Below are 14,139 nucleotides of genomic sequence, written 5' to 3' on the forward strand. Positions count from 1 at the left end.
GCATGAAGGAGGTGTACCACTGCAGGTATGTCAGCCTCTTCTGTAACCAAGGCGGATGTCAGCCTGACCTAGTTTCTACTGCATCAAAAGTAAAGGAGTCAGAATTACGGCGAATTAAATATATACAAGACCGTTCTGATGTTTATGCGTTACGTCACTCACTGCAATGGAAGGTGGCTAACTTGTATATCGGATGTAGCAGTAGTAATAATAATACTAAAGACCCATAAACAACCCCATATAAAGAGGAATGGATTAGCTTTCATCTAAATGGCTATTTTCTTATTTATACTTGCAGGCCAAACCCTAACATATTTAGAGCCCAAATCTAATGATTTTTTTTGTTTCTTTTCCTTCTATCCGCTGTCCTGCCTGTTGATATCTGCAGCATTTTATTTTTACCATCTACCTTTAAAATATGAGTAAATAGTGCTTAAAATACTACGTTTGTTGAATTCTATAGGCTGTTGCAATGCTCTGGATTTTTATAGCAGTCACAGTCGATTCCAATTGAAACCATAATTGGTATTTTGACTTGATAGCTGCTGTAAATCTCAAAGAAGGGAAGAGAAGGATGGGCTCATTTTGTTAGGCTGCTTCTCTTTCGGATGCGTAGTGCATCTTCCAGCTCTCTGGGCTAATTAAAATGCCATTACAGTACATGTGGTGCTACAATACAGTCTAGGGAGACTTCCAAAAATAGCTTCTTGAGTGCAGACAAATTAGAGAGGAAATATGCACTGAGCATTTTCTCATAGGTTTAAAGAGAAATAATCCATTTGCTGCCTTAATTGCTTTCTTGTAAATGTTGAAGACTTTTTTTTTTCTCTGTAAATTTCAAATGAGTAGACAAATAAATAATATGTCCATGCTAATTACTATTCTCATTATTAATATTTTAACTTGTTGTTACACGCCGTAGCCATTAATATGCAAGTCAGGGTGTTTTAGCGGGCTGTTCTTAACGGTCAGGGCTGGAGACTTGTATTCCTCAGCAATCCTATTTTAGCTGCTTGGCATCCCAAGGCTACAAGGTTAATGCACGGTCGGTTTTAGAAATACAGCAATGGGCAGAACCACCCCAAATCCTACCAAAAAGTAACACAGAAAAATACCGTTTGTACCTTGTTCAGCAAAACAGCCCCCCCAGCTCATGTATAAAAATGCAAGATACTTTTCATAATGTGGCTGTGGTACATGTATGCTGATAGCAGAGGGGAAAAAAACCACAAGATGTTCTTGGGTCTGGAAGAGGTCCATGAAATTGCCGTGGGCTTACACGTGTAATGGAGACAGCGCATAGCTCCTGGGCAGTGCCGGTCAGGGTGAGGAGCTCTCACTTTTCACAGCCTGTCCCCCCGTAAGCGGCTGGCAGCAGCCTGATTGCAAGGGCTGAGGCTGCGGACCGCTGGGCAGCCTTCCTCAGAGGGAGGGAGCTGGGGGAAGGGGAAGGCAAGAAGAACAGCTCGTGACTGTGATGGCAAGTACCGTGCGGAGGATCAGCTCCGTAGAGCACAGCAAATGTTGCTGATGAGGTGTACAGGCTGTGTAGGATTGTTCTGAAGCTTGCTTTAGGACTGCCTTCAGGCCAGTCCCCCAGACACGAGTCCCCTTTTACTGGCTGGAGTGTGTTAGGTGAACTGGAGGGCATTTCGGGTTGAGTCTGAGATGTATCCCCCGTCCGCCCCCCCCCCCCCCCCAAAAAAAAAAAAAAAAAAAAAAAAATCCAGGCCGTGTGCTCAGACTGCTCTGTGATGCAACTAAAACTACAGGATGCGTAAAAGTGTGGGAAGTGGGGCAGCCACTCCGCTCCTAACAAAATGGAAGCGGATCCTGCCAACACGCCTCTTCATACCGGCTTGGAAGGTAACCCCGATGCAGCACGCACCAGCTCATCCCTTAGGAGAAGGTAACTGTGAGGCTGGTTCTGTCTTTTTCGATGAAGTGCGCTATTGTCGTGTTCAAGTGACTTCCAGTTGTACCGTGAAGCAGATGGGGAAGGTGGCGTGGTTGGAGAGAAGGGGATGGATCTCTCTTCTCTTTGTGAGACAAGTTCGTAATTGTTTTACTAGAAAGCGGTGAGGAGAACAAGGTAATTGTTTTCTTGAGGACAACTACAAATTCAGGAGTCATTGATCCAGAAACATCCCCTTTCTTTCTGTCCTTAGCAGAAGCTTAATTTTAAATGTGGATGCATGCTCTTGAAAGGATGTGGTTGGGATAGTCTCTTAGATACCAACTGATGGCTGTTTATCCTGGGCTTACTGTCAGCTGCCTTGTTTTGCCTGAAGCTTTTTATCGATTGGACACTGAGACAGAACAGCTTCTTTTTATTTTGGCTTGGAAAGTACAGGGGCAAACTTTTGAGCTGTATCTATCTGGGGAAAAAATAGCCAAAATCATCTGGTTAGTGCTTTGTGAGTGGTTTGCAAAGAAACAATTACCAAATTCGTCAGCAGTCACTTAGACTGTTGCTAATGTCTTACTGGGATGTCTGACTGCTCAACAGTTTTCCTCTGCACTAGTTTTCCTTATCTACGAACTGGAAATATGGAAACAATATTTTTGTTTCCTACTGTATTATAGAGAATGGTAGAGTCCATTGGAGGTTTTGCAATTTGTGTGCCAAGCCCACTCCAAAACCAGCTTGGAAAGGAAGCCGAAGTTGTGAACGGCAAGTGGCAGTAGCTGCCTCGCCTGGAGGACATGGACTGGCAGTTCAATGGCAAGGTCTCAGGTTTTGGGACTTGTTGCTTACAGAAGGGATAATTCCCTGTCTTCTCAGAAATAATCAATTACTGCTATGTAGTGAAGTGTTTTCCAGAAAGTATATGACTAAGGAAGACCAGAAATTTATTTGGTCAAGAGGTCTCAAACTCGCTGCATTAGCACGTAATTGCTTATCCTGAAAGAGTCTCAGGGCCACTGTGTCATCTTCCCTCAGCTGAGAACTGGCTGATGGTAGAAAAACTACGAGTTCTGTGGACCCTCTATTTCATTTTTCTAAAATCTTTTCTCAGAGGTTTTTCCCTAGATTGCCTACAATTCATCTTGTGGTGTTGAATCTAAACCAGGGGGCAGCACGTTGGCCGCAGAGTCTGTCACATCCCTGAGTAATGACCTCCCCTGCCTTGTCTATATGTGCCTGCTAATGCATCCTGGAGTGAACTTACATCTTCTGCGCTGTTGCCCGACAGTGGATGCTCAGTTTTGTAAAGTCCTTCGTCTTTTCTTTGTTGTGTCCTTGTTCTGCCAGGTATTTTTCATTTTTAACTGTACTTTTGACTGTTAATATTATCAACATCATCATTAAGGTGGGTAGGGTTTTTCTCATGTGTCCATCCATTTTCCAGCTTGCCGTTCAACTCTGCATCTCACGCTCTAACGGGGGGGATCTCCAGGGTGTCAGGACAAACCTGAGTTTTAAATGCAGCTTTATGGCTCTTACCAGTGAATTGTGAACTGCCACAGCACGGTGCATGTGGTAGATCCAGAAGCAGATCATGACTGAGGGGCCCTTTTAAACCAGGTGCGTACTTCATTTGGGGGGATTCATGAAGACCTGATTTTCTTACTGATGTGCCCTGTGTAGCCTCTCAATCTCAATGTGGATTGTTGTTTTTTTGGTTTGGTGGGGGTTTTTTGTTTTTGTGTGGTTGGTTTTTTTGGTTTGGGTTTTTTTTTTTTTTTTTTTTTTGCTTGTCTTCTTTTATAACTTGAGTAAAATAACTTTTTTTTTGCCAGTTTGCCAGCCAGGCAAACTGACAGAGAAACAAGTCATTTGCCTGCCTTCAACTTCATATCTTGCTTTACCTGTTACCTGATTATTTTTTTTTGTTTTGTTTTTGTTCTGCCTCTTGAAATTGTCCTTTCTTTCAGGAAATAAAATCCTAGTCAATAATGCCGATTTTCTGTACCTCTTGCTCCTGCCTTTCTCCCCTGCCTCTCTTCAAGTTTTACTTCTATAGGTCTGCAGAAGTTTTCCTGTACCCTGGGTGTCCTTTAAAGATCATGCTGGTTGTTCATCACTTTACTCAAGGTATTCAAGTAGGCCAGGGTGATTTGCATCAGGGTGAAAGATCTGGATACGTGGAAAACTATTTAAATAACCACTTCATTCCCAGTTCTGCCTTGCATTTTTAAATTCATCAGAGTTAATTATAGTAAGGCTGCTTACAGTCTTTCTAAGAGCTCACTGAATGCTTTAACCTCTTTTTTGGTTCTTTTTTCTTTGAGGTAATAAAGCTGTACATCCCTGTTTTGCCTTTGCCTTGGATGATGATGATGTTCATTTTGCTGCTTCATCTTTTCTGAGAATTTTTTTATCTGTGCATGTTTCTGTCTTATTCTGGAGGGTACTGTAGCCATCTTGCCTTTGTTTTGCTGTTTTCAACATGCTTAAATCCTGCAAACCCACCTATTTCCAAACCTGTCCTGGCTATATTTTTAAAGTAACTTAAACAACTCTTTGAAACAGACTAGGATAAAAATAAAGTGTTCCCATCAATGAATAATGGCTTCATCTTATTAATTAATGACTAGAAATACCCATCTGGAAATTAAGCTACACTAAATGTTCTCTAACTCAAGCCATAAATCAGACAGGCTGGTGTCTGCCTCCTTGCAGGCTCGATGGATGGTGCAGTTTGTCTTTCCCTGGTGAGCATCTTGGACCGGACAGGCTGCAGGCATTCATTTCACTGCCGGCTGCTGTCAGCCCTGGGATTAATCTGCCCAGTTCAGCCTCCCCGGTACAACTGGGACAACTCAGCCCTGCGCTTTTCTGGTATTTTTGGTGAAAACCTTAGGTTGATTCATGCGGAACTAATTCAAGAGGATGTTTTCTTGACAATTATTTGTAGTAGCTTAGGGAAAAAAATTTGGCTACTAGAGAGCTCAGAAATATTTTGTAGGTAATCTGGTTTGTCTCAGTACTATTCAAATTGGGGTTTGTGGTTTGTAAAAGAGTGAAATCATGATTGCACGGTTTGACCTCTTCGCACTTTCTTTGTCTGTCCATGGCAGTAAGACAGGCTGCTTCCCATCCCTGCCCACTTTTTGGGAGCTGCAGAAACCACCCCTGTGATCCCTTCTAGGCAGTAACAGGGATAAAAGTAGAGTTGTGTGTGGCACAGGTAATTTCTGTGTTTTTCTTTTAGTTCTGTAATTGTCAAAGCTTTCTCTGTAGATATGCGGTGAATTGTGGAGAGGATTGGAGCTGAACACTTTGTGAAGGTAGTAGGTGGGGGTAAAACTTTTTTGTAAAGGAAACGGATTGTATTCATTTTAGCCTTTACAGACCTAGACCGCTCTGGTAGTGCTTTCAAAGTGTTGGGATAAACCATCTTGCTTTTCCTCTGTCACACAAAGGTCAATTATACATTGATTGGCTTAGGAGAGTGTCTCCAGTAATGGTGATAAGAAAACCCAGTGCAGCAGTAGCAGAAAACACACTTTTCTTGAGGCTTAGATTACCCCAGGTGACCAGATTATCTTCAGTGTCATGGTGCAACAGGATCTATGAAGCAACACAGTTGAATATGCAATACATGGGATTTTTTTTCTCTTTCATATAAAGCACGTAATCACAGCCTAGGCCTCCAAACCCCTCCATCTTTCAGCTGTCAGTTCTTAGAATTTTTTTAACAGATCATTCGTTAAAAGTTTGACATGGGTTTAGCTCCTCTGTTTGAGAGAATGAATTGATCAAAGTAAGCGCTTTTGTGGGCAGCAGTATTGCTGAACAAGGAGGAACCCTGGTATACTGGGTGTTATGGATTTTAGTAATTGATCAAAATTTGGTGTAGCGCAGTTAGGGTTTTAAAGCCTTCTTTCAGACTGGTGTAAGGGACTCTTCTGCTCCTTTCAGAAGGCTTAAGTTTTTTTGGTTGGGTTGGGTTGGGGTTTTGTTTGTTCGTTTTTGTTAGGGAGTGGGGGCAGTGTCAGTATTGTGTTGGCAGTAGATATGATGCTTCATTAAATGCTGCAGTATTTTAACTTTCCTAATAAACTGATCACCTAGGCTCTTGACTAAATTATTTCTTTGCTTCTTGTAGCATCTTTAGCTCGTTGTAGGAAGCTGAAGAGACAAGAAGAATGCTTAACTGCTTCGAGAAGCCAAGTTTGTGTTCTGTTTTCTTTTCTTTTTCTTTCTTTGTTTTTGGGCTCACAAAAACCAAGCTGACCCTGCATGTGAAGCAAAGTTTTGAGTCCAAGACACTCAGTTTTTTATTGAGTGAAGCTCATTGATAGATGAAACATTGCATCTTTGCGTAACACAGATCCTGTGCAACTACCGCAATCCAGAGCAAAAGAGTATTTCTCACCCTAAGTAGCTGACCCAGTGTACAACCGTGTTGATTTTGGGGAATCCCCTGCAGTATCCTGACAGCAAGTGGCGTCTGAAACCAGAGAGACTGCTTGCATTTATGGAGGTGGCTGGAGGAAGACTTTTTGGCTTTGGCCTACAGCTGTTGGGATGCTGCTGGGAAAAGGACAACGTGAGTTGTGGCTGGGGCAGTCTGGGTACAGAGCACAGGCTTCTCAAATGTGCGCGGCTTCTGCAGTGAGTCATAGTAGCTGTATAAAATGAGCTTGAAATCTCTCCGAGGGCCTGGCTTTTTCACTGCTGCTGGTGTCCTATAGTAACAGAGAAGGCATGTGTATGGGGAGCAATAGAGCAGAACTTGTGTTTGTTTACAGCTACTTCATTTTTTTTTTTAATAAAAAAAGCAAACCCAAAACTCCTTTAGATGCTAGAAAGCGAGTAAATGGAAATGTCTTCAACATTGCTTTGCTTCTCACCGTTTTATTAACTGTGGAGATGCTAGGGATGCTTGGTTCCCTCTGTGGGGCTGCTGCCTGGAACTGCAGCACGGGGATGCCTGGTGCTGCATGGGCGCTGCAACCTCTGTGCAGCCACCTGCATGCTTGTGCTTCCACCCCTCCCCTCCAGAAGTGGAGGTGTATTTGCAGTGGGAGTGAATGCAGGTGCCCCAGGTACATCCTGGGTCATCCCAGGGGCTGCGTGGGCCTGCCTGGAAGTGCAGGTTTTTGTCCTGCAGCCAGAGGTGATGTACCTGTCTGCAAGTTGCATGGGAGAGGAGAGTACAAGGGCTGGGAAACAAGACAGTAGGTTATCAGGAGCAAGCAGGGTGAAATGATTGTGGTATGGACCCTCCAACTCAAAGGGTTTAAAAAATATAAATACGGTAAACAACTTGTGCAGATAGCATATTTGCTATGTTACAATTGCGGGGTGGATGCATTTAGTGTGCTTGGGGTGTGAGGTAGCTTACCCCTCAGGAGGATACAAGTGATGTGCCAGCTCGCGTGTTTACGTTTTACTTTAACCCTTTTTCATCCATACTAGTAGCTTAGGAGAAGAGGTGCCTTACACAAGTAACTCCTGCTAAACCACCTCTTTTTTTTTTTTTTTCTTTCTTTCTTTCTCCCCCCCCCCCAACAAATAGAGAATTATTTTTTTTAATCAATCAATACAGCAAATATAGAACCTTGGTCTTACATCGTTTGGTTTCATTTCCAGTGTTTAAAGTATCGGTACTTTAAAAGATGTTCTTAAATGTTCTTCTGTGATTAGTCTATTACTCATTCTGAGACAAAGATTGAGGAGTGCTGGTTTGTGTTTTTGTTTTTTGTTTTTTGGGTTTTTTTTTTAAATAGTTGAAAAATGTAGGTACTTTATTTCTTAGAATTAAAAAAAAAAAAAAAAAAGCCTTAAAAATCCCCACTAACGAACACTTTTCTTGGTGATCTCTGATGCACTGGTGAGACTGAAAATTCACAGCAGTGCTGGAGGAACTCCACAGGCAACATGATTTCTTGGTTTGGTCTGCATCAGCGTGGGTTGCCTGCTTTGTCCAGGTGCCCATCCACGGTGTCTGGCCAGCAGGAGAGCCTGCTGTGGGCTCATGCCATGGATAGCTGGGCTTTTGTCAGTTGTCCTCTACCAGCAGCTTTGTGCTGCTGGAGGTGCAGGTTTAATATGTCACATGTTCAAAACTGCTGGGGTTAGCATGAGGAAGCGCACCTTTGCTCCGACAGCCTCGCTGCAAATGGGTATTCTCGTCAAAGCTGACCTGGATTTGTCTTGTAGAGCACCTGGGCTGCTGGTGCAGGGCTCGGTGTGGTAGGTGGGTCCTTCTCCTCTGACGGCACATCTTCACCTGAAATAGCTCGGCAGAGAACCTGAAAGTACTCCGCTCCCCACGAAAAGGTGGGAGTCCTGGGGCTGTTCCTGCCTTTCCCTCTTGAGCATTCCCTTTTCCCAGATGCTCTCTCCGGCCGAGCCATGGCACATGCAGGTACAGCTGGGGCTGCTGCTACTTCGTTGCTAGGGGAGCCCAGCAGAGTGATTTTTATCTTTTTTTTTTTTTTTTTTTTTTTTTTTTTTTTTTTTTTTTTTTTTTTTTTTTTTTTTTTCAGCTGCTGACAGGCTGAAGTGATGAGTTTTGGGAACTGCTCATGATCCCTGGGTGGTGCTGGCACATTTAGTGCAGAAACATAGCAAAAGCTTCAGCAGCAAGTGGGGTTGAAGTTCGCCAATGAATTAAAAAATTACTAATGAAGGCTATGACAACGAATGCCTGTCTTACAGAAAAAAATAAAGCTGTAAAACCTGACATTTATAGTAACCAGGAAGGATCTTTTTTTTTTTTTCTTTTTTTCCCCCCTATCCATTTACACTCTGATCTGCAGAGACCACTGGGATGTGAATCTGTAGAGGCTGATAGCTGAATGTTATTTAAAATAGCGATGTGTTTCTCTACCCTTTCAGTCCATTGCCTCATCCTTTTTTTGCTGCTCCCTGCGGCTTGCGCAGGTGAAGCTCAGCTGGCCGAGTCTCATCCCACTGATGCCATAGGCTGGCCACTGGTACAGAGAGGCGAGCCACTCTCTTGGCTCTAGAAGTAACAAGCCAAAAGCCGAAAAAATTATAGTGTGAATAATCTATATTACTTGTCTGAGAAGAACTCGGCATGGCTATAATTTAATTTATTGACATACTGCCGGAGGCTGCGCTGATCCTTGGGTATGGTCACTGGAGGCAAACCCATGCCAGTGATGGAGAAGACCCAACTATGCTTTCTCTACAGAAAGCTGGAATGGAGAAAAGAGGGAGAAGAACACAAAGTGTGATGGTTTTTTTTGGTTTTTTTTGGTTTTTTTTTTTTTTTTTTCTTGTTTTGTATGTGTGTTAATGTTCTACTGACATCTTAACATTTTTATAATACTGTCCTTTGCTTTTACCGAGAGAGATGGGGTGACTTCTTTGATGTCTCCAGACAGGGTTTGGCTTGATCGTATCTGTGCTGCAGCACAGAGCACAGAAAGGCATTAGAGGAGAACAAGTGAGATGGAACTGGCAAAGGTGCAGGTATTTACAGTGGAAGAAATGGGTTTGAGATAAGTTTTCTGTATTCAAGTATTCGTAATCTAAGTACTGAAAACATAATGTAGCATTTTTTGCTGCCACTTGTATTGGGGGGGCGGGGGGGTGGGTGTAGATGGGAGGGGAATGGGTGACCAGAAAATCTGGTCTGGCAGTCTACAGCAGTAGGTACTGTGTTCTTCTGTTTTAACTGTACCTGAATGCAAGATACAATCTTTGAAATATTTTAAATAGAGAACTGCTTCGGCAAGATGGATTTCTGCATATCATTTACAAAATATGTTTTTAATGCCTTTCTGAAATCCAAACTTATGCAAAATGGAGCTTGTTATGCATGTCTATGCATTTTAATCTCCTGCAGTGATTTGTCAGTTTTCCTTAACATCTCCCTGGCATATTACAGCTATTCTTCAACTTTGCTTCACAGAGCTGCGTTTCTGTCTTAACTCACTCGGTTCTCAGAGCAAGGAATGAATTGCAATTTAGTTATTGTATGGTAAGGTTTATAAGCTGACATGTGTATTTCCTTGGATTGGGATCAGTACCAGTTGTGGATTTAAAGACCTGGAAAACCTGAGCGTAATTCGGGATGCAGTATCTTTTATTTTATGCTTTAGTGTAAGCAGTTGTTATACAGCTGTCCTGTTAATGTTCTTGTTTCTATTGATTTATGCTACTTGTGTTTCTGCTTTACATTGATAACTGGTTAGTGATCTTTTTTTCTGCTTGGAATGTCTAAAAATAGCTCAGGTAATCAAAAAGTTGATGTGTTTTGGCTTTTTTTTTTTTAAATTTCATCTTTTTTTTCTCTTTCCAGATGGGCTTTCTGGCAGAGACCAGCCAGTAGAGCTGTTGAATCCACCTAGAGTGAACCACATGCCTAGCTCTGGTAAGAAACTTTTATTAAATATTGTTCCTATTCTGGGAATGCAGTAAAATACTCTGCAGCTCTCTCTTGCAAGTGGGAGAGCAGAATGCAAATGCAAAATGCTGGAACAAAGTGTGTTAGAACTTGCACACATCTACTTTCCCAGGCTGGGCGAGTGGGATTTGGGAGTGGGGGAAGGATGGAGCACAGCAGCCTTGGGAGTCTGAAGTAGCTCAGCCCTCTGCCTTGGCAAGGGGCTAAGGAGAGCCTCACCTGGCTGGAGTTGTTTCCCTTTCCTTAGAAAGGGGAGGACAGCAAAACAAAGCAGTACGAGTCCTTTCACAGCCTAAAAGGAGCACTGTGCAGCAAAGTAGGTTTTTGAGTTGCTGCTCCCATTAAGGAGAAACCTCCTTGTATTGAAATGAGGAGCCAAACACAGGCTGATCAAAGCGTATCATGCTGGGCTTTGGGCTGTTTGCTTTTCTTGCCTTTTGATGATCCTGCTATGGTATTTCTTGGGTCTGGTCCTTCTGGTATGACACAGTGTTCGTATGGAGACTGTCTGCTACTCACGCAGCTGAGAGAGATCTTACGGCTCACAATTGCAGCACTTCAGGTGATGGAAACCGAAGTTTTGGTCACAAAACACAAAATGCTATAGAAAGCGCTCTGCTGCTGTCTTTTGTGTTTCTTCCTTCTTTCTTCCAAAAGTGTTTTGTTTCCAGGTGTGAACAGGTAGAGATATTTATACTAGGGATGATAGGCTATATGAAGCATTATCTACTTTCTAGGTAGGAGCTCGAGTTTTCCAAAACCCCAACTTTCCCTTCTTTGTTGCCGTCCAAAATGCCTTTAGGTCCTTTTATATTAAGGAAGAGATCTTGCAGAAGATCTAAGCCCTTCTGGTAATGCAAGTTAGAAAAATGTAAACGAAGCTTATTCAAAACAATTTCAGTAGATTGGGGGTGGGTGGGTGGAAAAGGGCTGTGACCTAACCTAGATTTTTGTGGACTTAAACGTGTATCTGGGGAAAGAAAGTTTTAAGGAGGTAGAGCTGTTGTGTTGGGGGGGGGAAAAAAAAAAAAAAAGGAAGAGATCCTTGTTTCCCAGGTGCAAGTGTGTGGCTTTGGATTCTGAGAAATCTCTCTTCCCTCAGTGTGCTCCAAAACTTGTCTGTCAGGTAAGGGAGGTTGTATTTCCCTAACCCTGAGAGAGATTCTCATTTTAAGTCTACTGTGGTAACACAGGTCAGCTTAAACTTACTTTGTGTCAGTGTGCTGGACTGCATTCTGTGGCTTCGCACAAGTGGAGTCACAGTCCTCTTTTCTGTCAGTAGATCAATGGCCAGTATTGTGGATGTGGTGGGGTTTAGTCTTTTACTCTCATTTTCATTTTTGTTTGGGCTTTTTTTGTTTGTTTGTTTGGGTTTCGTTTTCTTTCTTTATTTATTTTTGTTGATGCTTGTTAGGTTTGATGTTTCCTTCTGAGGCATTTCAGGACAAAGGCTGATGCTGGTTAACAGCTTGGGTAACCTGAAGGAGGCTTTTTGAAGGTGTTACGGACTCATACAGGATTTATGGAATTCTTACTGTTTGGACTCCATTTTGAGTATTTTTAATAGCTCACCTGTATGCCTACTGAAAAAATAAACAGCTGGCCGTCTCTGGGGTGCTGTGCTCATGCAGAGTGGGTGGGATGTGAGATAGGCAGCGACGTCTCTTTGTTGAAGGACTTCTGCCAGCATTTGAGCCACGGGAATTTCTGCCTCATGCTGGAAAGCTCAGGCTGGTTGTGCATGTAACAGGCGAAGGGTAGGACCGACTGGGAATGAAAATGTGACCTTATGCTAGATGTGACATTGACTCTGGAGAGTGCTCACCCCGGTACTTTTCACTCAAGTCCCAACGCTTACTCAGTTTCTGCTAAATTTTGGAGAAATCATTTCAGCCCTGCAGTGAGTACATGGGCTGGAAATGTCTGTCTTATATTTTGATTTCCAGAACGGTAATTAGATGTGAGATTTTGGCACATTTGGAAATGCAAACAAATTTCACTGATCTTGGAAGTGGCGCATCATCTGGCTTTCAGGTGTGGTGCCTGCCTATACCTATGTATCCTGGTGGGTTTTTAAAATGACTGTTAAAAATTGCTGTCACATTGAGAGAGTTACCCACTTGGGCAAATGATTGTCATGTCTGTATTTTATCGTTACTACCTTTAGCAATTTGCTGCAGATTCTTCTGAGAGAAGAAAGGAGAAGTAACACCAAGTATTGCTCTGGAAAAACAAGTTGTGTGTGGGTTTGTGGGGTGTTGTTCCAAGTCTCAGGCATGGCTGAAATAATGGTGTTGAAAAACAGCTTCAAGAAAAAAAATATGCTTAATCACTTCCTGGGATAGTTAGTTTATAACCTTATCCCGTCCTGGTCATGGTAAAGCAATTGTTTTGTACCCCTCACGTTGAATAAACTTGAGTGGATGATGAACCTTTATCCCCAGAACTGCATTTCTATGTAAGATAAAACCGTTGCGGTGTGTTGGTCGGAAACCAAAACGTTTCTCTTCACTATCATCCAAATGAAGAAGGGGTTTGATCCTTGTTAGCTGTTCTTCTCTGATGTAAAAAGGTGAGAAAGGGATGTACAATACGAGGCCCTAAACCTGTGTGGTCCCGCGGAAGCATCTCAACTATAAAACAGAAATATTTAGATCACTTTTATGAAATGGTTTTAGGAGTGAATTGGGTTGAGTACAATGGAGTTCAGTCATCAGCCAGGTGTGTTTTTTGGGAAGATGATTCCTATCTTCTTTTTGCATAAATTAAGGATTAATTTGAGGAAGGAAAGTACTTTCTCTTTTTACAAATGTATCACTTATAATTGGTGCTTCTGAATTTCTTAGTTACTTGTAGGAGTAACACAAGACAAAACCCCCACAACCCACATCTCACACAGGAATAAAATAATCTGTTTGATAATGCTGCTTTCTGCTTTTTGGGTTCAGAATATTACTGCTTCTTTGGCCCGGGGAGGAAAGGGAATAAATTGTTGCGATTATTATGTGATGTTGCTTTTCCTTAACCTTTACTTGCCGAATTCGAAGATCTTCAGATCAAGGACTACACATTATTTTTCACTTCACGTTACATGGGAAAAAATCTCATGATGATTCAGTAGCCATGGTTAACAGCAGAGAAAGATTCTTGGATGCACGAGCACAGAGGTTGCCACTGGAAGGAATTGTCCCACAAGTTTGTATACTGCTTTTTAAGTATTTGTGTCCTTAAAAGTATTTTTCTTCTTTTTAGCACTAAACTTAGCTGTAGTCTGCATAAGGGCAGTGATTCCTATGTAAGGAGGGAAGCACAGAGCTCTCTTGTCCTCTTACTTTTTCTTCCTGTGTTTTTGAACTGAGATATTCTATGCCTTTTCCATAGTGCAAAGCTGGGGGGGGCAGCCTTAAAGATCTCAATTTGTGTAAATACCCAGATAATCCTGATAAAAACATCACTTGTGTGCTGTTGCTACCATCCTTGAGGTTAATCAAATAGAACTTCATTAAGCATACTTTGTGGAATGATTTTTCTTTCTTTATAAGGCTGTGTTTATGGTACTTCAGATAACTACCTCCTGTAAGTATTTTCATTTTTTCTTGTTAGTATAAAGTTTATAATTGCTCACTTTGCTACAAAACAATCTTAAGTAATTTCCTTAGTATTAGAAATGTGAAAACAGCTTTATAGCTGTGATATAGAAGTAAAATGCTAGAAATAAATAAGGTGGAAACTGGCCCTTTTTAAACTTTATGTAATAAAACTGCAAATTGGGATGAACAGTCTCAACCAACCAGCCGTGTTTCCC

General features: G+C 42.1%; 1 protein-coding gene across 14 annotated transcripts in view; it reads left to right on the plus strand.

Annotated features, from left to right (window-relative positions):
- The window catches only part of HDAC4 (histone deacetylase 4), a 267,202-nt gene that overhangs the window by 93,767 nt on the left and 159,296 nt on the right, over nt 1-14,139 (plus strand). For all 14 annotated transcript variants that reach the window (XM_056348110.1, XM_056348107.1, XM_056348108.1 and 11 more), the window contains one exon: nt 10,230-10,301. In XM_056348110.1, the coding sequence (XP_056204085.1) occupies nt 10,230-10,301 (72 nt within the window). Of the gene's footprint in view, nt 1-10,229; nt 10,302-14,139 lie in introns of those variants that run through there.

Source organism: Falco biarmicus, chromosome 8 (genome assembly GCF_023638135.1).
Source record: "Falco biarmicus isolate bFalBia1 chromosome 8, bFalBia1.pri, whole genome shotgun sequence".
NCBI classification, from domain to species: Eukaryota; Metazoa; Chordata; class Aves; order Falconiformes; family Falconidae; genus Falco; species Falco biarmicus.